This window comes from Dermacentor albipictus, chromosome 6, assembly GCF_038994185.2.
Source record: "Dermacentor albipictus isolate Rhodes 1998 colony chromosome 6, USDA_Dalb.pri_finalv2, whole genome shotgun sequence".
Taxonomy (NCBI): Eukaryota; Metazoa; Arthropoda; class Arachnida; order Ixodida; family Ixodidae; genus Dermacentor; species Dermacentor albipictus.
The window spans coordinates 64,428,498-64,450,944 of record NC_091826.1 but is presented as its reverse complement, the minus strand read 5'-3'; the positions used below and the strand labels follow the sequence as shown (position 1 = coordinate 64,450,944).

Genomic DNA, 22,447 nt, shown 5'->3' with positions numbered 1-22,447 from the left:
ATGAAGCATGGCAGTGGCACGATTTCAACCCGCGCCTCCTGAGGTCCCTTTGGTTTTCGTTCCTGAACTGGCATGTGCATGCGCAGGTCTCTTACGATGGCCAGGACCCGACGCTGTCGCCGTAGCCCAAGCGGAAATCGCGCGGACAGAGTACGGTCACGTTCGGCGATGCGCAGTCGTACCGCCTCACGTCGGCCGAGCTGTCGACGAGCGAGATTCTGGGCCAGGGATCGCACCAGCTGCGAATCTTGGCCTGCGCCCAGCTGTCGCTCGGGGCGCTCGCCTTCCACTACCAGTCGATGCGTCTGCTGGCGCCCGTCGACGCGGTGGACCACTGGTGCAGGCAGCCGCCCGAGTTCGCCAACCTGAGCGCGCAGGCGTGGAAGAACGCCTCCGTTCCCGTGGGTCCCGATGGCCGCTACAGCAGATGCACCGTCTACAGGTTTCCCTACTCGCACGGCACGGGTGCGTAGTATACACACAGGCGTGTTCAGAGTTGACGAGTTTGCTTACAGTTCGTTATCGCAAAGTGGTTGACAGTTTACGTTCCAGGAGTTTCGCAAGCTCTGTCTGTCTTTTTTTAGTACTGCATTGAGAGCATTCGGTGACAGATCAGGAATGCAGTGATCAGGGATCCCTCAAACGAAACGTGTGTACTACATGCGCCAGCGATCTATATAAATTTCAGTTGCTCGCGCTGCCTACCTATGGCTTATGTGGTGCGCCATTCCGACGTTGGGCGGGTGGGGAGGCGAGGTTGATCAGATAAAATCCCGCATCACAATCGCAGTCGTTAGCTTTCGTTTAGAGGACGCAAGCGGTTTGCGTACGCAAGAACCAGGGGCGACGGTTCTGCGCATGCGCAGACGCCGACGTAGTGTCTGCTCATTCGGAGTACCGTCGGCCCTAGTCCTTGTGTACACAAGCCGCTTGCGTCCCCTAAATTAAAGCTCTCTATTGCTTCGCCCGTGGGCCGATACTGCAATATACCTTCACGCAAGTTCGCTCTCTCTCTGGACGACGTAGCAGCAGGAGCCACGTCGGGCTCCGCGTCCTCCACGGTGTTGTGGCCCGGGGTCGTCGCCGGGCCTCGGGGCGAGCTCCCGTGCAGCGACTGGGACTACGACCTGCCTCCGGACGTCCTGACGGCCCTGAACGAGTGGGACCTGGTGTGCTCCAACGCGTGGCTGGTGCTCGCGGCGCGCCTCTACACCTACCTCGGGGGCGTCGTCTGCGCGCCCTTCCTCGGCAAGATGGCGGACCGAACGGGTCGCAGGCCGGTCCTGCTCGCGTGCGCCGTGCTCGCGGTGGCCGCCGCGGCGTTGACCGTGCACGCGCACTCGTTCCTGCAGCTCGTCCTGCTGCGCATGGTGGTGGCGGGCTCGCTGAACGGCTTCTCGCTCGTTTCCATCGCTCTTCTGTTCGAGGTCACCTACGAAGCCAGCAGGTCGGTGATTGTGCATTTCTTTTTTTCACGACGAACAGGCGCGATGTTCCAAACGTGGCGGCCATGCCGTCAGCGGTCCCTTCTGTGACTGCCGGCTGTACAGCGAAAGCACGATGGCCTCCCAGTGGGTTGCGATGTTAACACCACTTATCTATAGGCCTTCTTCTTGAATGGGCGCTGTAGCGCCGTCTAATTGCGTAAAGCTCCCTTTATTAATAGGCGTCTGCCTGTTTTAGCCGCGATGGGAGAGTGCTTTATGTTGCATCCCATGTTGTACCCTCGGCGGCACTCGACGCGGTGGCTGTTTTCGGACTCACCTGGTTTGCTTGATACAACGTGGCGTCTTCTACGTTAGAAACGGCTACGTGAGACGCATTCAAGTAATCTCACTCAGTTTGGCCGGAGTTTCCGCTGCCGGTGAGGCAGACGGAGCAGATCAGCGCGGTGTGGTCGATAGGGTGTCGCGCCTCTAACCAGGGTGTACAAACGGTGAAACATTCATTGGACAAAGAAGGAATCCTTAGTAGTGCGCATATCGTAAAAAGAACAGAACTGTCGCCTTCTTCGTTTCTTTGTACGATTTGCCCATTAGAAAGGAGTTCGCCTTGCCTGAAGAATGTTTCATCAACCTCCCCAGTAGCCACCCTTCTGCTTCTGGGTATTACCCGGTCCGTTTAGGCTCGTCTCCGAAGCGACGGTTTCAACCTTTTCAAACCAGTTCATGAGGGTTCATACCGGTTTCGAATAAATATAATTGAACAAAAGGTAGCTCATTTCTGCTCCTACGTGACGCATACTGATGAACTCCGGTGTATTTAATATTACGCACCAAAGCAAATACACTGTGACTGCAGACGCGCAAGCGTGCTGTGTTATCTTTCTTTTTTTTTCGAAGGCCACAGTGCCCAATGTGTTCAAAGCACTATTAATCCTATTGTTGTGCCTGGGAGCTGCCCTATTCCATTGTGCATATCGCCCGTTGAGGTTCTGAGGAGTCATGGAAGGAATATTATAGTAAGATTAACGATAACGTAGAAACGGTACAATAGCAATCAATACCGCTCGTGCGACGGCAGAAGCGCAATCAGCAAGCACTTGCCTTCATCGATCGAGAACTGTTGGAGCATAAAAAAAAGGATGCGTTTTTGGATTTCGTGTCTACTATACGAACGGCGATATCATCTCAGGCACCGAGTCGTGCTGAGACGATATCATTCACAACGCAGATGTTTGTTCCGTCTCATGCAAACTTCTACCGCGAAGTGGCGGCGGCGGAGGCGTTTCTATTCTGGTTGACAATAGATTAAAAAGCGTGTCGATATCGTGGACAATTCCTTGAGTGCAAAAGTGTGTGGCGTAAAATTGAACTGTCTGGTGCACACCACGTTGCTTTGGGTGGTTTTTTTATCGTTCTCCGAACAGTGACAATGCGCTGCCGCTTTAAGCTTTGTCTGAAGCATTGGCTATATTTCAGGTGCTGAGCACGTTCTGTTGAGAGGTGACTTGAACCTATCGGATATTGACTATAGAAAACTTACGCCACCGTCTTACGTTAGCTGTCTGACCCATGTATACTTGACAGTTGAGGAACTTATTAACGAGCTTGCGTTGCATCAGTTTGTCAATTGCCAACTCCCCCACTAGGCACAGTGGGGTATGTGCTAACCTAATAGACCTTTTCTTTTGTAACCACCGACTTTTATGAAGTCAGTTACAACAGTAATTGTGATTAGTGACGATGAGATAGTTGTCGGTAGTATCCTTTGCGAGACTATGATATTCACAAGAATGCAGCCGTGAAGGATGTGTCCATATCTTGCACATCCTGTACACTGACAGGATAATATCCTGTACAGTGACAGGATATTTCCAACTACTCATTCTTTTTTTTTTCTTAATATGAATGTCCTAGGCATCTGAACCATATAAATATACAGGGAAATCCCATATAGCGCCCTGAATAATGTGATATAATACATTTTCTACAGCTATTCCCGGTTTTATTTTCCAGGAGGTTTCCGCGTTGTGACGTCAGGAGGGAGGACGTGGTCACGTGAGAGCTGGACATTGCGATTCTTCGACACTCGCCCAGGCTCACTTGGTGGCCTCCCATGCTGCTGCTTGTTATGAGGCCGATGCAGGAGCATATCAGGTCCCCGAGCGAGCTGGAGCTAGTGTCAGAATCTCGCAATGTCTCGCTTGAGCATTCTGCGCGTCGTGACGTCACCACACGACAGAGGTGATACCGAAACTGGTGAAGAATAGAGAGCAGATGGGTATAACTGATATTTCAGTTGACATTAAAAGAATAAGAAAATGGAGGTGGGTAGGTCACTTAATAGGTAGGACGGTCTGCCGCTTGTCTATTAGAGTTATAGAAGGGGGTGCTAAGGGAAGGTAAGCGCAGTCGAGGACACCCAAGAATTAGTTGGTGTGATGAAAAGAGGAAATCTGCAGGCATAACTTGGAATTAGCTAGCGCAAGATAGGGGTAATTGGAGATTGCTGGGAGTGTCCCTCATACCGCGGTGGACATAGACAGCCTGCTGATGTTGATGATGATTATGTGAAAGCGCAGTCTTCAAGCCACTGTCCACTAAGAGTCCCAGACCGACCCAATTGGAGAGGCATGGCCTTGGCCTCCCTCCCCGCCTTCTTAGATTAGCACTTCACCTCTCCATGACCCTCCTCCCTGACCTGTAGAAATAGCTCTTCTGGAACGATGTTGTGTCCCCTTGAACAGTTGGGTGTTCAAAAGAGAGCTCCCCTTCAAGCTACGCTTGATTCGCTCCTTCCAGAAGTCGCATTGCCGTTTCGAAACTAAATTGCTCGAGCATGTCGCGACAAGCTGCAAGAACGCCTAACGATGGGGCCTCACGGGTACAGTGGAACGAGTGAAGAAACCGATAAAGCTGCCGCGGTGTAACGCAGGACTGACTACCTCTGTGGGGCTATGGCGGCGAGCATTATCTGTGGCTGGGCTCCTTGCCTTCTCAACGCCGGCGAGTATGTGTTCGACCGACGAACGCTGGCGTTCGCCTTCCTCTTGCCGGTCTCCCTGCTAATGACCAGCTTCCAGGCCGTCCGGGAGTCCTCGCGGTGGCTGCTCGTCACCGGTGGCGTCGCCGACTTCATCGACCGGCACTACGCCACGTCCCCTCATGGAGGAGGGCTTCGCTCCGACGTTGAACTGGACCGTGCCGCTGTACGGCAGCTGCGTGATGCCAGGGCTTCAGCGATAGCCGAAGGACGTCGCACCACGGAGGCGTCTCCGCAACCTGGCAGCGCTGCCAGCACGATCGTCCTGCCCGGATTTGTGGCGAGGACCGAGTCGCTGTCGGTGCTCTTAAGCCAGATCGTCATCATGAAGGAGACGTCGGAATGCGGTGAACCGGAACGGGATCTGTCCCCGCCGGCTCCGTCCTCCTGGTGGGCGGCGGTCCTGGTGATCCCGCGGGCCGTCAGCGTCCTGCTGGCGGCTCGATTTCTGCGACGCTGCGAGCGCAAGAGGGCGTTGATGCTGGTTCTCCCGCTGAGCTGCGCCGCCATCGCGCTACTAGCCCTCGTCGAGCTGGCCCTCCCGAGAGGCGACTCGTACGTCTACGTCGTCGTCGGCGAGCTTGTGTTGGCCTCCGCGTTCGTCAACCTCGCCTTCGCCTGCGTCTACTGCCTCGAACTGCACGCGACGGCCGATCGCGCCGCGGGCTTCGCCACCGTCTGCTCGTCGGGCGTTCTGGGCGGCGTCGCGCTGATGAGCCTCATCGAGGGCCAGGACCCGGCGGTGCGCAAGATGCTCGGCCTGTCGCTGGCCATCGTGGCCTTGCTGCTGGTCGAGCAGCTGCCCGAGACCAAAGACGCCCGAGTGCCCGACGCGTTGTTCGACACCATCTCGCAGCTCAAGCGCTACAGCATGTCGAGCTCGTCGAAGAGCTTCGCGGAGCCGCGTCCATCGACGGACTCTGGCTACTTGCCCGAGAGGAAATTATTCGCGGCTTGCTACTGAAATCCCCGGAGTGTAAAATGTCTCACACCGTCGTTTCAATTTCACGTTCTGATTGTTGAAAGTTTAAGCATACGTAAGGAATTCCCGTCCCTTGTACGTGTCACCGCGGTATTCAGTATGTCTTTTTTTCCTTTTACGTATTGTTTACCTGAGCTTTGTATCTCTGTCCAGCATTTAAGCACGAGTTGGACGCAGACTTCATCCATATTGACACGTAATAGCGCTAAAGCAAAGGCTGCTCTCTCTGACTTCTCTGTGCGCCGAAGAGCGTGCGAACTAATACCTTTTTGTTGTGGAGTTCTCGACGCTTGCCTAGAACCGTAGAGGCAGTTATGCAGGGCTCCACGAACTTCTAAAGCGCAGCGCTGGTTTATGACGTTTTTAGCATTAGTTGTATCCTCTCTGGTTTGGTACCTTGGTCAAGAACCCCCTTCATGATGAACACAATCGGTTTCGCTGCATGCATCAAGCCTTGCGCAAACGGTTGGTTTGCAGGCAGGTTCCGTGTTACGCGCGCTTCTTATTGTCGGAGTTAGTATTTCTAAATATATGTTTGTGCCTATTATGCCAGCGTCAGATGCATATTAAACCCTTTGTGTTGAAGCTTAGGTGAGGGCGTACAAGCGCGCGTTTTTCGCGTTGTCCACAAGGTCACTCACTGATTATCTTAAACGCAATGAATAATATACTTGAATTCCCGTATTCCATAAGAAGAAGGAAGATAATAATATGTTATCTAGAATTTCCGTTAATCATACACTGCTATTGCAGACCTACTTGTGCTATCCTTCTGGCAGGAGTAAGGAAAGAACGCATACCCTTGAGCCTACGAAAGTAACGTCAATATAATAGCCACAGTTGAGAGTTTAATCCTTTCCCCTATAGTCTAGTGCGTGCTTTGTCTCATCTTAATCAAAAATAAGATATTGTATAAACAAGACATGCGCACGCACATGCACGCACACATAGAATTTGTGTGTGTGTGTGTGCATGCGAGATTGCTTTTTTCGGAATACGGATTTCTTTTTGTGTTTAACGTTATTCGGGTCACTGCTTTACTGTTGTTTGGTCCGGCGGACTTTTATCCGGCGGAAATTTATGCATTTCAATTGGTGCAGCTTTGCGAACAAGGTCAATAGTAGCTTAACCATAACATGCGCTGTGGCAATTCTTGGGGCAAAGGAATGTCAACAGTGAAAGAACGAAGGGAATGCGCAGTGTATGCCCACACAGTGCAGCGTATGGGGTGCCGAGTCCGAGCCAAGTAGGCCTCGTCTTAAAGTAGGCCTCGTCTTAAAGTAGGCCTCGTCTTAAAGTAGGCCTCGTCTTAAAGTAGGCCTCGTCTTAAAGTAGGCCTCGTCTTGAAGTAGGCCTCGTCTTAGAGTCGGCCTCGTCTTAGAGTCAGCCTAACCACAAGGGGAACCGTGTGATGCCCAAGTCCTCCTATTTGAACGTTGCCTACAGCCTGAGCCTCCTCTGCAGCTCTGGCGACTGTGCGGTCACTTCAAGTGCTGATTTTTCCTACGAACTTGTTGCCTTCTATTTGGGTCCAGCTCCAATTTTGGCACTAATAACCCATTTCCCGCACAAGAACTGATGTTCGCTGTGATTGGCTTCCCTGGGCTCTCTTAATTTCTTAGTGTGTGCGAGTTATTTCTCGATAAGAAAAGTCGAGAGAAGTTGATTAGACCTCGTTGAAACATCGCGTAATCCATGAAGTAAAGGAAAAAAAAGGCTGTGCCATCATATTAACCACGTTACTCCCGACATCTGTTGACACCTCAGCAGCGTTGCGTTGAATTTGGTTTCCCTGTCCACAAGAAGTTGTTGAACGAGTGGGTAAGACAATGTGTGGGAAGAATGACATCAGTAATTTATAGCTTTCTTATTCTGTATTGTACTGAAACTACTCTTCTATAGTGTCCGTTTCAACAGGAATAATTCACATCCGTGGATTCTCCATGGGGCGTTGCAAGGTTATCTGATCGAGGTGCAGCAGCGCCTAGGAAGTATTCACATTTCTCTCAACAGCTACCAGGAGTGCCATTATGTATCTTGCGCTACAGAGTCCTCTATATATACTGCTCTCGAATTCATCCTACAAATTGAAGCCTAATAATATCTTCGGCAGCCGGTTCTAGACCGCTCTCGCGAGCAGCGCTGTATTTGGCCGGCGGAAAAGGCGGATGCTTTTTTTATGCGAAGCATATTAACGTAAGTTTCGGGCCTTCGCGCGACGCCCGGCGGTGGCCACCATTGACCCTGAAGTGGGTTCACGTGAGATGACGTCACGTGATGACGTCACACAGGCTGCAGATGGGGCGTCATATCGCGCCGTCGGTCGCCTCCCGGCGGTGGCCACCATTGACCTTCAAGTGACCTTCAAGTAGGTCACGTGACATGACGTCACGTGATGACGTCACACCGGCTGCAGATGGGGCCTCATATCGCGCCGTCGGTCGCCTTCCGGCGGTGGTCACCACGCTTCGGTTCGCGCCGTCGCGCGCGACGCGGCGGCGGCGCCACCATCGCTGCATCACGTGATATGTGACGTCACGCCAGGGATGAAGCGGCGCGCGCCCGCCATCGCGTCAGTCTCTGTGCCCGCAACCGCGCCAGCGCCTTTGCGCCGGGCGTGTATGCGGTCAAGATGCCTCCAAACGCTAGGAATACGCTAAAGTTAAGCCCAGTGGATGCGAAGCATCCACTGGGCTTAACCTTGATACGCCTCCAATTTTTTATATCGCTCTGTACTCCCGCATCAAGCTCTCTCGTGCCCTCCGAGCCGTGTCGTCGCAAACAGCCGTCGAGTGTGAGAGCGTTTTCTTTCACCACGTCATCACGACACAGCGTCGCTGCTGTTGGCGACAGTATAAACTGTCATCTGGGTCCCAAGTCACGCTGACGTCTCAAGAACGCTCGTCCCACCCCAGTTTTAGCGCGTCCCACCGCAGTTTTAGTAAGTAGCGCGTGTCGCCGAAAATCCGGCGTCCCGCGTCGGTGTCCAGCGTCGGTATCCGTTGTAGGAGTTCGTTTTGGCCAAAACTGCGGAGCTCCATTTCCAGCCGTGGTGCCCAGCACCTCCCAACAATATGTTACGGGTATGTTGTGAGTATAGAAAGACCGTATTCACAATATATACACACGCAGAGTCAGTGCAGTTAAAGATCGCTGAGCAGCAACAACACGCACCAGCCAGCGACTCGCGATCTTCTTCTTTTTTACTCTTCTTTTATCCTTCCGTAACAATAATTTTCGATCCACCCGCACCCAGGCCCACGATGTGAGGCAAGAAACGACTGAACTAATCGAATTTCTCAAGCTAACATACGTGGAAAAATCTTAAACTACATGACTTACAAACCTACACTCGTGATAGCACTCGGAGTGTAATTTGACTATACGAGAAAACGTAATTCTGTTACGCGAAAACTCGAACAAACTCTTGTTTCAGCGTTTCTACTATTCATAGGCCAGCCGCGGCGTCCGCCGTTTGCGCGAGTGTCTTGAGGGCCACGGGGCGGCGCGCTCGGTTCCGTGCAATAACCCCTGCTGTCGCTCGCCTCCATCACATCGCGGCCCACGCAAGACGCGACGTTGGTACCACAAAGCCCGCGTTCGTGCATAGCGTTCGCGGCTAGCGTTTCCCGGTAAACATTACGGCTACATACGCTCTAGTTGCCGGGAGGCGTGAGAAGCAGTCGGGGACCTTGCAATGCTATCGCATTCCACTCTTAAAAGCAAAGCTTAAGCGTTCTCAAATTTTATGCGAAGCATATTACTAGAGGGCAACCCAGCTCCTCAGGCGCGGCGGTGCCGCCTTCAATACCACGTGACACCGTGACGTCACGACAGAGGAGAAACGGGGCTACAACTCGCGCCGTCGCTCGCGGCGTCGCCTTCAAGGCTGACCACGTGACACCGTGACGTCACGACAGCGGAGAAACGGGGCTCCAACTCGCGCCGTCGCTCGCAGCGTCGCGGCGGTATATAAGCAGCTGCGCTTGCCTCTGCTAGACACTCACGAGGTGAGATGCCTCCTGGAGACAGAGCTGCTCGTTGGAATGAGAAGCGAAGGTTGCGGCGTGCTACAGAGACTGATTTTCTAGGTGGCCTTGTTACGGCGCAGCGAATACGCGCCCCGCATCGGACGCGGTGAGCGTCGAACAACGCAGCGTTCGGCGCGACAACGAAATGTGCGCCTGAGCAAGCGCCGCACGCCTGAGCCGACGCCGACGACACCGGCTTTTCTGCGACACGAGCTCCTTAACGCTGTAGCGTTAAAATAAAGGCTAGTATGCTTCGCATCCTGGGCTTAACCTTAGCTAAGCCACAGCCATTTTTTTTTCTAGCAACGCCGGACGAATGCGTCGGAGATGCCGGGTTCGGAATCGTGTCGCATGTTCGAATCCTAGGCGAAGACGTTTTTTTTATTTTTTTTACTTTTATGTTTTTCTTTTTTGTACTAACAAATTTACATAACCTTACGGACGTCTCTGTCAATTTTTAATTAAATATTGATCAATAACTAAAGAACTTTCTACTACAGGACGTCACACTACAGACAACAGAACTACAGAAACAACGTCCCAAAATACGACAGATTGTTAAAATTTCCTGTTGTGTTTTTCAACTGGGAAGTAAGGGGGGGGGGAGATCTAAGCAAAAAACCTATTTGTTAGTGAGTGTGAGCGTGAGCGTCAGTCGTTCTAATCAACGGGTAAGCTTCGGTGAAACCTTTATAGCCACCACGGACCGAAAAGAAAGAATTCCTTAAAATTTCCGCAAATACCTGTGCATATATCCCCAATTCTACGCAACATGCACCCCACGTACCACAAGGAAAGAAGACTAGCGCGAGTGGATGCTCTAGGGCGAAGACACAGGCAAGATCGGGACGCGAGATACACCGGCGCAGCCAAATACCCGCAAAGAAACGGTTACGCCCTGAGCGTCGTAGACTCTCAGGGCAAAGAGCTAGCGTCTGCCACAGTCCGTGCACAAAACCCCGAGACTGCAGAAGGGACGGCGATCGCCCTAGCAACTACCACGTGCATGGACGCAGCTGTCATCTTCTCCAATTCTCAAGCAGCCGTCAGGAACTACGCTAATGGTCGCGTGTCGACAGAAGCACTGAAGATATTGAAGCGCCGCAGTACTCCGATCCCCTACACCTGCGTGACATGGGTTCCTCGGCACGAGGGGCTGGAGGGGAACGAAGCGGCACATGCCGCGGCCCGAGGCCACACCTGCCGGGCCAGCCCTTCCTACTCTCTAGACGCCCGGTCTACGTCAGCGGAGGCAGAGACCGCACCCATCACGTACTCGGGGATCCTTCAACATCACAGGCTGGAACGCAGGGTGTACCCACCACCTCACCCTAAGCTCAACAAAGAAGAAAGCACTAGACTCAGAAGACTGCAAAGTAATACTTACATCCACGGAAACATCATGCATAGACTGTACTCAACGATACAAGGATACCACTGCCCAATGTGCGGCGTTCCGGACACCTTAGCGCACCTGATCATGGAATGTCCATGGCATCTAGACAAAGACGTATTGCCTTCACCGAGAAACTGTTAAACGCCACACAAAGCGAAGACCTCATAGAAACGTGGGAGGCCAAGCTCGTCTCCGAAGACCTGGACCAACAACTACGCCTCGTCGCCAGGGCCAAGGAGGCAGCGAAGGCCAGAGGGTTGCTGGAATGAGGAGACCTCCCACCCAGAGTAGAACCGGGGCTTACCCCGGAATACTGTTTCCAAAATTAAAGTTTATTCCTCCTTAGCGAGTGTGAGGGTTCTGTTTATTTAGCCAGCCTGTGCCAGTAACATGGGAGACGGAGGACAAAGCGCAGTGCGTGGGACCTGTTTCCCGAACGGAACTTGAACGAAGTTGAAGTGCGTTGAACCAGATCCGAACAACCGAACCTTTTTCTGTTCGACCTAATACCATCGTAAACGACACGAACCTCTCGTCATGCTTAGTACACCCCGTTGTCTTTAGCTGTTGCTTGAAAGATGATGCCAAGATGCTTAAGCTCCTTCTGGAAACTTTCTTCAAAGCCTAGATACAGGTACGCGAAGTACTGTGTGACTTACAGGATATACCATAGTCAAGATAGAGCGATGAGGAGTAATGAAGGCTTCAGTGCCCAATCTTTGCGTATACATGCATGGATGTAACTAACATATTCTTGTTCTTGTTCCCTAATGAAATGGCGCAACCCACTCTGGACGATCGGCCATGAATGGGGTGGTTCTAAGTATAGGCCGTGAATGCCATGAAGTCTCATTCCCCCCCCCCCCCTTCCTAGTCAAAGGCGCATGCGTCGCGTAATTAGCCCTCGCATTTTGTCAGTAAACACCTAAAATCCCATCAAATCAAATCCAATCCAGCGGTTTGCACGTGCAGCATGAAAGGTCCGGTGGCAGCAAAGAAGACGAAGACGCTGACCGCACACATACCTCCTCTAAATTTTTACTTACACAGGTCTGGTCTCGCAGTGTCCCTTCTATGTTATTTTTGCAGTGAGCCTGAAACTATCGAACATTACTTTCTCTCGTGCCGCCGCTTTCTAAGACAAAGAAAACTATTAGAATACTCATTTACTAAACTTTGCCTTTCGCTAACCTCGCCAACCATTCTTTCTTTTGGGGCGACTTCACTGGGATCCAGCCACAGGGATGCTTTTCTGGCAGTTTACGATTTCATCAGAGACACAAAAAGAGTACCTTGCTGAATTTCTAAAATTATCTATAATTTATAATATTTCATTTCTTCACGTTTACTTATTTTATTGGAATTCCTAACAATAATTATATAAACTTCTAATTTGCAGTACTATCGTCCCACGCTCCACTATACAAATCTAGTTTGTCTCTACTTCTAACCATACGGAAAACCGCCTGCTTCTTGGCCAATCCCCCATAGTGGGTACGCGCCACTCTCAAGGCCACAAGACAAGACAAGGATGGCCGACCCGACTCGTTCGCCTTCTCAGACAAGCGTTTTCATCATCCCCGCTCTCAGCGGTCACCTGAGGCTATTTCCCTGCCGCTTGCTCTTCAGCGTGCTCTCAGTAGCAGCCGCCGTGACAATTGCCATTGCCGTCGTCTCACTCGGAGTGTACGGGGTGAGCCGCAAGGGCTACCTTGTCAAATCAAGCTCGGTGCCTTCTTTCTGTTGCCCGGAATACGTTCGGGAGGTGGTGCGATTCCTCAACAGGAGTTGCGACGTACCCCTGCCACGACTTCTACGCGCGGGTCTGTACCAACGGTCTGAGGTTCAGGCTCTGGAAGCAACTGGCCCGCGAGTCCGAGCTCGAGCAAATGATCGTCACGGGCCGAGTGCCGTGGCGCCTGCGGGAGGCCAAGGGCACGACGTTCCTCACCGCCTACTACAAGACTTGCAGCGAGGCCATCCGTGACAAGGAAGGCTTCGTCTCGAACCTAGCCCAAGTCCTGGCGAGGAAAACGCACCGGTTCCTCGCCAAGCCGGACTCCTGGAACGCCCTCGCCTACGCCGCCACGGTGTCCCTCAAGTACAAACTTCCGACCGCCGTCGAGGTCAACTACGAGCCGAGGGTTCCGCTCGGGGAGCTGACCGTCGCCACGCTCTGTTCGCTCGAACTTTTGCATCCGGCGATCCTGACCTCTTCCGTCGAAGCTGTAGCGGAGCTAGGCGTAGCTTCGGTCACGCCGGACGGAGTGAAGGCGCTGATCGGCAGCGTATGCGGTCGCTTCATTTCGGAGAACAATAATTCGAAGTGGCGCGCCACCGGCGACGCCTTGAAACGGACGCGTTGGCACGTGGATGGCTTGCGATTCGCCCTGGCTTCCGTGGGCTACACCATGGACGTCAACACACGTATCAGCGTGAAGGGCGTCGCAGGAGTGTTGGCGGTCCACGACGCTTACGCGGACGGCGACCATCGCGAAGCCGACGGTGATAAAGCGGCCTGCTTGCTTTTGCACAGCGTCGCGAGCGGGACGTACGAGTTCTACAAGTCGTACGCCGGCCAGCCGGACCGCGTGCGGGAAATCTGCAAGGCCGGCGTACAGGACATCGGGGAAGTGTGGGACATGTTCGCGGCGGAATACTTGAGGACTCCCGAGAAGGAAGACCGGCTTCGTGACATATTCGCAGCCGTCAGACACACCGTGTACAGCGAGTGCCGCGGGAGCCGTATCTTCGACGCCGAAGACGATGACAGTCTCGGAGACTTCTTCGGCAAGCTGTCCCTCAGCGCCACCGCGGAAGCGAGCCCAACCATCGACTTGGCGCTGAAGCCCGCACCCATCTTTGCCGAAAACCTGTTGAACGGTCGCGCCTATGACTTCCACGCCCGAAGAGACAGCCAGCAGGGCACTAAATTCCTAAAGTTTCCGAAAGCACGCTACATTTGGATTCCTGCCGTTATGCTTGACATGATTCGCACCGGCCCGGCGACGGGCTCGGAGATACCTAATATGGCGGCACTCGGGTGGTTGGTAGCACAGGCTGTTTGGGAAGTGGTTCTCAGTGGTAATTTGTGGTTGCCGAAGACCGAGGCCAAGATCAAATGCCTGTGGTCTTGCCTTAACCCCGAGGAGAACGGAATTAACGAGAGCGTATCGGTGCCCCTCGTTCTGGGCTTGTCGTCTGCGCTTAAGTCCTTCAGTCGTCCCGACTGGGACCTGGCGCGGCCGGCTGTGGGTCGGCTGAAAATGTCACATGGAGAGATTTTCTACATTTTGGCCTTCTTGTCCAGATGCCCGTTGGATACGACTCCACAAACGGTGCGCGAGCTCAACGAGGCACTGATGTATGCGGGAGACTTTGCGTCGGTGTTCAGCTGCGCGGCCGATTCACCGATGGCAGAGAAGTCTCGGTGCTCCTTTTAGACCACGCCGGCACCCCATAGACAGTAATGCCCCACTGGAACCTGTCGCTTAAGCGCACAGATAGTTGACACCGCTTTCCTTTTTTTCTGGCTGAGTAAAACGCTCTAACGATCGGTATGCTTCTGTAAATCTCTTCCGCAAGATTCCCGTATTCTTAGATTAGGCCTCAATTATACATAGGCCCGATACCCATCAAATGGCGCGTATGTTACATCGATTCATTGAACTGCTCAAGGAGCACGGACAGTCAAAGGACAAACGGACAGACATATATACTGCAAACCAGTGAAGTTTCGAAAAATTCTAATTACAATTGAAAGGTGATTCCTGAAGGTTTTCATTTAGCTACTTGTATAGTGCGATCTTTATAAATGCAATTGTCCGCCCGCCCACCCGCTTACTTGCACGAGTCAATGTTACTTATTAACCTGATCGGTGACCAAAGTTTTTCTGCAGCCTAGCCTTGCTCTTGCTGATGACCGATGTGACTTTCGTGGGACTGCAACGGGTAGCCGTAATCATATACATTAAAGAAATAACGTGACTTGAAAGGTAATCGGTTACTTTTTTTTCTGTAACGTGTAGAAGTCTGTACCTGGGTCTATCGTTGAGACATCGGCCCCGTTGGACCGACCTACACGCCCGCGCACGTTAGCGGGATTTGGTACGCAACTCTGGTTCCACGGACAACAGACTACTTCACGTGCCTTTCTCCGCGTACGATCTTTTCCCTTTTCGTTTTGTCGCTGACGAGGGCCCACGATTTGGAGAACTTGCAAGGCGCCGTGAACATTAGGTCACCTCCATGTTTCTGCCGTAACCCTTTTTTAAGTTGTATGACATGTGGCATGAACATACAGCATCACTACGTTGTTCCTTGGTTGCTTTTTTTTTGCATGCTTGACCCGTTGAGACCGTGTTATAGCTCTTGAAGCAAGAAACAGCTCACAACTACGAGAACATTGGAGGGGAAATCCGAGCTGGTCAGGTGCATAAGATGATGTTCGAAGCTATGGCCAGCCTTCTGCATACAGGACATTGGCAATGGGGAGTTTTGGCATGACTAGTCGGTTCCTCGTGTCACCAGTTTTGTATGGGAAAAGTCGTATGGTCAGCTGCTTTGCTTTACTGCGCCATATATATATAATATTGCCAGCTAATGTGATCGTCCTGATAAAAACGAACAAACAAAATCGAAGCTAGGTTTAAGAATCGATGACAGGCGTTTTTTATATTGCAAGTTCAGTGGTAGTAGCAGACAGCGAGTGGGAACATCTGTCAAGACATTCTGAAATCCTATTTGTTACAATTAGTGTGTTGTCAGGAAGTCTGCCTAAAATTACGAGAAAGTCGGCCACGTATCTCAGCGTCTTCAAAAATGCATTGCCTCAATTTCGGGCGCAAGATGGCGGTCAAAAGCAGCTGAAAAGTTTTGGAGCAGCTTGTGGGATGCCGCCTGGCCTCTCTTTTCGCAACAACTTGTTTTTTCCGCTGAACGCAGTGATGAACATGTGACACCAACTACTCCCAAAGTCTACAGCTTTGTACTGCAGTAATTTTGATAATCAAATATCATGCTGACGTACTAGACACACTGACAACTACTACAAGCCGAGTAATATTGTTACGTAGGAAGACACCGACGAAAAGCTATTTACAAGTATATTTACAAGGCTATACGCCGCAGTTGACCAAGAGGCAAGAGCCCGCGCTAGCTTCCAATCGTCGTCTTCGTCTTCTTCCTGCTCGGCTCTTCGTCATTGGGGAATACTACCCCGTAGCACTACCCCCGGCGGCAAAAGCGCCGTCCCGGAGCGACTAAAGGCTGGAGTCTGAAGCAGTGTAGTAGCTCTTGAGCCTACTGACGTGCACGACATCACTAGACGCGAGAGTAGATGACGAGGTTGAGCTCACAGGAGCAATTTCATAAGTCACAGGCGTCACCTGGCGCAGCACGCGGTAGGGCCCTGTGTATCGCGAAAGGAGCTTTTCGGAAAGTCCAACGTGACGACAGGGCGACCACAGGAGCACGAGTGCACCAGGTGAAAACTGTACGTCACGGTGGCGGGCGTTGTACTGACGCTGCTGCGTGGTTTGCGAGTCCGTCAGTCGAGCACGGGCAAGCTGGCGTGCATGATCGGCGAGGGCGATGGCGTCGCGCGCATACTCGGTTGTTGAGGTCGCAGCAGGAGGGAGTACCGTGTCAAGGGGCAAAGTCGGTTCGCGACCGTAGAGTAGATAAAATGGAGAAAATCCGGCGGTGTCGTGCCGGGAAGAATTGTAAGCAAAGGTGACGTACACTGTAAAAAAAATTTTCCTTTCTTTACAGAAAATTTGCTGGTAATTTGTGACCGAACACTCTTCCCTAAATTAAGAACGGTCATTTCCGTAGAACGGACAACTGTAAAAAAAGAGACTGTAATACATGATACGAGTGCTTCTGTATCTAGAAAACGGAAGACTCTGTATTCTGAATCTGTACTATAACCGTTAAAGTACGGTGCTTCTCGTATTCAGAAAACGGAACACACCGTATGCTGAATCTGTGCTATAACCGTTAAAAAACAGGTGCTTGCCGTATTCAGAAAACGAAAGACTCCGTATACTAAATCTGTACTATATCCGTTAAAGTACAGGCGCTTCCCGTATTTCATCTTGCAGAGCATATCCATTCGAAGAATGTGCCATGGGGCACAAAATTGCCCAGGACGTGCGAGAGTCGACCGAATTTCATTGGTGTGCTATTTGCTGGGATCAGCCGTGCCACCATCTGCGTTCGGAATGTGCATACGTGACCCACTGTTTTCAGCGGTCTTGAGCAGAAATGCAATTTGGTCAACGCTCGCACTTCCAGGGTACTTTTGTCCACGATAGTACATCTCCTTTAATGCAAATGTCATGAAGGCAGCTCATAGTCAAAGCAGCAGGTCACCATTGAGAAAATTGTCTTGCCAACACACTGACATGGCTGCAGAGATAAAACACTTTGCACTTTGTGATATGAATGCACTGCATAGCATATATACAAAAAGGCGCAACATTTCAGTCCTCAGGTTCTTAGATCACAGAAGCAACTTTATTTTCTTCAATCACTCGTCTTGCACTTCTTCCTGGTGAAAGTTGTTCTTGACTCCAAACACTTGCAAGGATAAACTTGCTGCTGTTAGGAGAAACAAATAGTATTCGTGAATATCCATCCTAAAGAAAGCGGCAAAAAAGTTTAATCACAGAACACGACAAAGCAGTAACTTCTGTGTTAGAAAAACATGTAAGTAGATCAACATTGTTGGCACAAGGGATGTTGCTGTAGCCAACATTTCGACATAGGTGCTTGTCATTAGGGTAGCAAATGTTTTCCTTGGCTGTGTTGTGGGATTGTGCATATCTCACTGGCCCCTAGCCTCATTGGGGGAGAAGTAACTGGTGCATATAATAGGTCAAGAGAAGCCAAAGTGTTAAAATAAAGGAAGGAAGGGTGTGCTTAGCAGTGGTGATTGTGATGGAGCGGGTATGAGCAATGCTGTCAGTACTTGCCAAGAGTAGGGGTGACCAAAACAGAAAACGATGTACACATGTATGCAGTCATTATTCCAGTAGAACCAATATTCCCAGAAGACAAAATAGGTATCAAGATAAACAGTTTGCACTTTTGGAAAAGGAAAACGAAGAATTAAGGAAAATAAATTTTGTATCAAGATGCATCTGGTTAAGATCACTGCAAATGGTAAGTGAAGGCACATTATGAATATATATTTTGTTGAAAGCCGATGAAGAAAATACATATTAACCAAATATTAAAAAATAGGGACATTAAAATTAAACTGGATATGATCATAAAACAGTAAAGAACAGCCTGTGGAAAAAAATTGGATGGCTAATATAACCAGGTGCAAGATTGCAAAACGTCGAGTGCTGTTTATATTCATGCTGCTGTTGACGGCTTCAAGTTTCTGTCTTCCTGTGGAACCTTTGTCTTACTTGAACAAGGAAATGGGTCATTTTTTAAACAAGCCAGTTCAAATGCAGTTCAAAGCTTCAGCCGTGTTATAATGAAAGAAAATATTATGGTCAGTTCTCCTGCTCATCTTGAAACTTATTGTGCGCAACAAACAGGGATGAAGAATAGAAGAAACACAATGTTAAGCGCTCGTCCTTGTGTTTCTTCTATTCTTCGTCCCTGTTTGTTGCGCACAATAAGTTTCAAGATGAATTTGTTCCAACTAGGCCGACTCGCAGTCTTGCTTCAGTTCTCCTGGGTGTGCTTTCATTCACCAGTTATTTCCACCGGTGTAAGTTCAAAATGTAATGGTCTAAATGGACCTTAGCTCCTGGCAAACCATTAGCTGGTCTTTTTTTCAACACAGATGCCTGCATATTATATGTGTTGGCAGGAGTGCTAGCGAACTACATTATACTTGTTGCCACAACCAAAGTGAAACTTGGTAACAGTGATTGAAAAAAAAAAACAGCATTCCACAATACTGATTCAAGTCATCTGGAAAAGTTGCTTAAGTTAACGTACACCCCCTACTCGACCAGACACAATTATTCACCACACTGACTCTCATGGTGTCAACCATGCTATTACAACACTAGGCATCAAGTGAGGAGAATTAGGGGATAAGAGGGCACAATGCTTTTTGTTAGAACATCAAATGTGCTTTACATAAATGCTACATTCCAACTAACAAAGGAGCAACCGGTTTGTGAGATAGTGACCAATGCATACGAAAGCTAATGACATTCTGTGCAGCAGAATGTTGACGATGAGGTGTTATGCGCACAAGTGTACTCTTTCACACAAAATGACATCCTGCACTCAAACCTTGTGCCAATATTAGAGTTTGAAAAACACCGTAGTGGAAAGCAAAGAGTGCTAAATTTGTTGAAAATTACTAAAAATTATTCGATTATTCATTATCCTTACTGTTCGTTAAAGATTCACAGATTGTTCCCTATGGGTGCTGTAAACAGGCACCCTGCTTTTACAGTGGTAGCAACAATGATCTGTGGCACAGACAAGAATAAATGCTCATGAAGTTTATGCAAGAGTATATCCTACAAATTACACCCCATTTCACATTCCAATATGGTAGAAGAGGAAGACGAAAAAAACTACTTTCTGGTGGAGGATGCATACCCCAGAATAGAAGAAACAAGTGTACCCTAACCATTGCTGCTGCCGATGCCTGTGCACTAGCAGTTACATATAATATGGCAGTTACAATTATTTTTCCAGAAGCACTGCAAGCTGCGGCCAGTTTACCAGTACACAACTGTAACAAATCTAGGGCAAGCTAAAGCTCTTTAATGGATTTATCTCATATGACACAATTGGAATGCAATATTCTGCAAATAAGTGAAGCGCGATGTGCCATCCCGTACAATGAAACACCTTTGAAGAATCTGAATCACCACCTGCACTCTTAGGCAAAGTTACACCCTTTGGAGTGCCCCTTCTGCCACACAACAATAATCGTTATTTGCCTTGATGCGTTTCGTTTCTTGAAGACGCCACGCCCGCTACTTTGTTGTCGAGAATGCTATCATGCTGATAACGCACATGCCGTTCGTTACTGGAAAGCACAGGGCTCGCAGCGTTAAAGAAAGAAAATGCATAAAGGCAGATGACAATTATCGTTGTGTGGAAGAAGGGGCACTTCAAAGGGTGTAACTCTGCCTAAGAATGTGAGCCGTGACGAGGGAAAAGAGTGTGTTCTGTGTAAAGTAGTGCACCTGTATAACCTAAAGCTTTGGAGAATGCATTTAGTATGAGCTGGGAAGGTTCCTAATTTTAATTGCACACAGTGAAAACCTCCATGCAGTTTTGCAAAATGCAAACCCCCTACCTTATTGTTGTTCAAACGTAATGACACGTAGGGCCATAACATGTACATTATGGGTTTCGTTCCCAAACAATCAAAGTGAATAGCACCACCCTAAGTGTTATGTGCCTTCTTGTTAGTGTCGAATGCTGCGATCGGCAGAGAAACGGATTTCTGGAGCAATATAAAGTATTAGGTACTGTGATCTCAGTTCTTTCACTGCTGTTAAGGCATTATTGGGTCCTAAAGTAAAGAAACAAGAAATAAATACATGCATATTTTACGCTACAACCCTCATAAGTATTTAGTAGTCTGGATTATAAAGGATTCCAGATTTACAATGCAGGACAGATTTTATTCCACTGAAAGAATGGCATCATGCCAATGATTCTGCATTGGGTGCTATATTTATTTGTATTTAGTTCAGTTGGAATGTGTGTGTATCGTCAGCGATATCGCTTGACATGTTTTATATTGATTGTTTTCTATATTTAGGCAAATTCGTATTCGCAAGTAACCTTGTATGACACCAAGAACTTGCTTAGCAGGAGTATTTCTAACATTTGCAAGATATGAGGCTCTTGAATGCGTATCTCAGCCTGGGGTACACGCCGCCCCCTAATCTCATCAGCAAGTTTCTGGAACTCATCTACGAGGTTTCTTATGATGAATGTAAAGTTGCTTGAATGGGGGAAATAGGGAATTTATAACAGGTGAATTATGCAGCATAAGAATGATGTCAGCAAGAAGCAAGCATCAAGAACTATACAATGAAGACTATAAAATGCAAGAATTATTTGGGATGATTTAAAATTCTGGCATTGGAACGAAATGTCTTTCAATCTATATATAAACTCTGATTATTCACTCTACTACCACTGCCTTCATGAGAAACATTCATAATCATTATCGTATCTATGCCACATTATCATAGCTAATATTCAAGCCTTCATAAGCTGCTTTTTTTACTGCTAATTCTCTGTGGGAAAGAGGTGTCCGTATGAAGACCATATCATATACTTATTACCCGTTTTTAGATAAATGATAAGGGAAAAACTTCACACCAAAAATGCATTGAGCTTGAGCAAGTTCTGCGTTTGATGCTGTTGATTCTTTTTTCCCTTTGCCATCATTGACCTACCTGGTTAGCTAAGTAGACAGAAAAGCTGCAGGAGAAAGGTGGGGGTGCCAAACCAGACTTGTGCCCCAGGGGACCTTTTCACGGTCACTGGAGGAACTGCCTGTGGCCTCGGCATCTTCCTTGAGGGCCACGGCCATGTCTAAGAAACCTTGTCTCCACAGTCTGCACAAAGAAAGATAATTTGCTGAGCTAAGTCTTTTTCTTAAAAGAACCCATTTAAGTTGTATTCGTGGCTTTGCACCACAAAACTGACACATGACTGGCCACTCAAGACACTTTTTGTGTATTCGCAGGCTTATTCCTTGGAAAAACACTTTTATGTAGCACACAATGAGTAACAGTAACACAAAAGTGTATCAGGAGGCTTTCATATTGCTCTACAACTTTTCATTGACACATTTCATTTAATTATTTGAGATATTTATAACTAATTAAGAATTATGTAATTAGGCAGAATGCACAATATAATCAGAGTATCTCCAGGCGATGGCAAACATTACCTTCATTTTGTCTAGTTACATCGCATTTACATATTTCTAAATCTTGGTGCATGATAGTTAAGACACCCTGTAGATCAAAAAACAATATTAAAATTCTCATAATCATCTCTTGCATGTTATTGGTGGCTATGGCTGCTTCAAGTTATCCTTTCAGTATGGTACAAGCAGTTTTGAAGTGAAATTGTTTTGCATCGAGGGCATGTAATCTAGGCAATCAAGCAAAAGGTCAAGTTGTGTTCACTATTCAGATGTTTAACTAAGAAGCTGCAGGAAAAGGAAACAAGACACAACACCTAATAAACAATGCAAAATTTGAAAATTTAAACTGAACAAGAAACCAGTTTTTGAAAACACAGAAAAAAAGCCAGCAGCTTACATCGAATACACCCTTGCTATGTACTCCAAGTGAAGTTGTTACCGCAATGCTTGGGCACCATATGAACGTAACAATCAACAACTTCGAGCAGAATATTAACACCACTAAATGAACTGGCCTTTGAAGATTCTTGATCTGAAATCCTCAACGACTTGTTCTGGCGTGTAATCTGTCAAGCTCAATCTGTATTCTCAAAAGCTGGCTCTCGGCCATAATTTCTCTAAACGCAACATCAGCTTAAATCTCAAGATAGGGTTGACCTGTAAAT

General features: G+C 49.0%; 2 protein-coding genes and 1 long non-coding RNA gene across 3 annotated transcripts in view; 2 read left to right on the top strand and 1 right to left on the bottom strand.

The window, feature by feature from the left end:
• The window catches only part of LOC139046773 (uncharacterized), a 109,457-nt gene that overhangs the window by 23,431 nt on the left and 63,579 nt on the right, over positions 1–22,447 (top strand). The gene's annotated exons all lie outside the window — the stretch shown is intronic.
• Positions 841–5,960, top strand: LOC139061120 (putative solute carrier family 22 member 31). Its single transcript, XM_070540697.1, has 2 exons — positions 841–1,447; positions 4,378–5,960. The coding sequence occupies exons 1-2, from the start codon at positions 1,254–1,256 to the stop codon at positions 5,447–5,449; spliced, it is 1,266 nt and encodes a 421-aa protein (XP_070396798.1). The 5' UTR covers positions 841–1,253; the 3' UTR covers positions 5,450–5,960.
• LOC139046878 (uncharacterized) lies at positions 17,392–21,456 on the bottom strand. Its single transcript, XR_011506965.1, has 2 exons — positions 21,304–21,456; positions 17,392–17,497 (listed from the first exon to the last, which is right to left on the bottom strand). It is a non-coding gene; the product is annotated as an uncharacterized lncRNA (long non-coding RNA).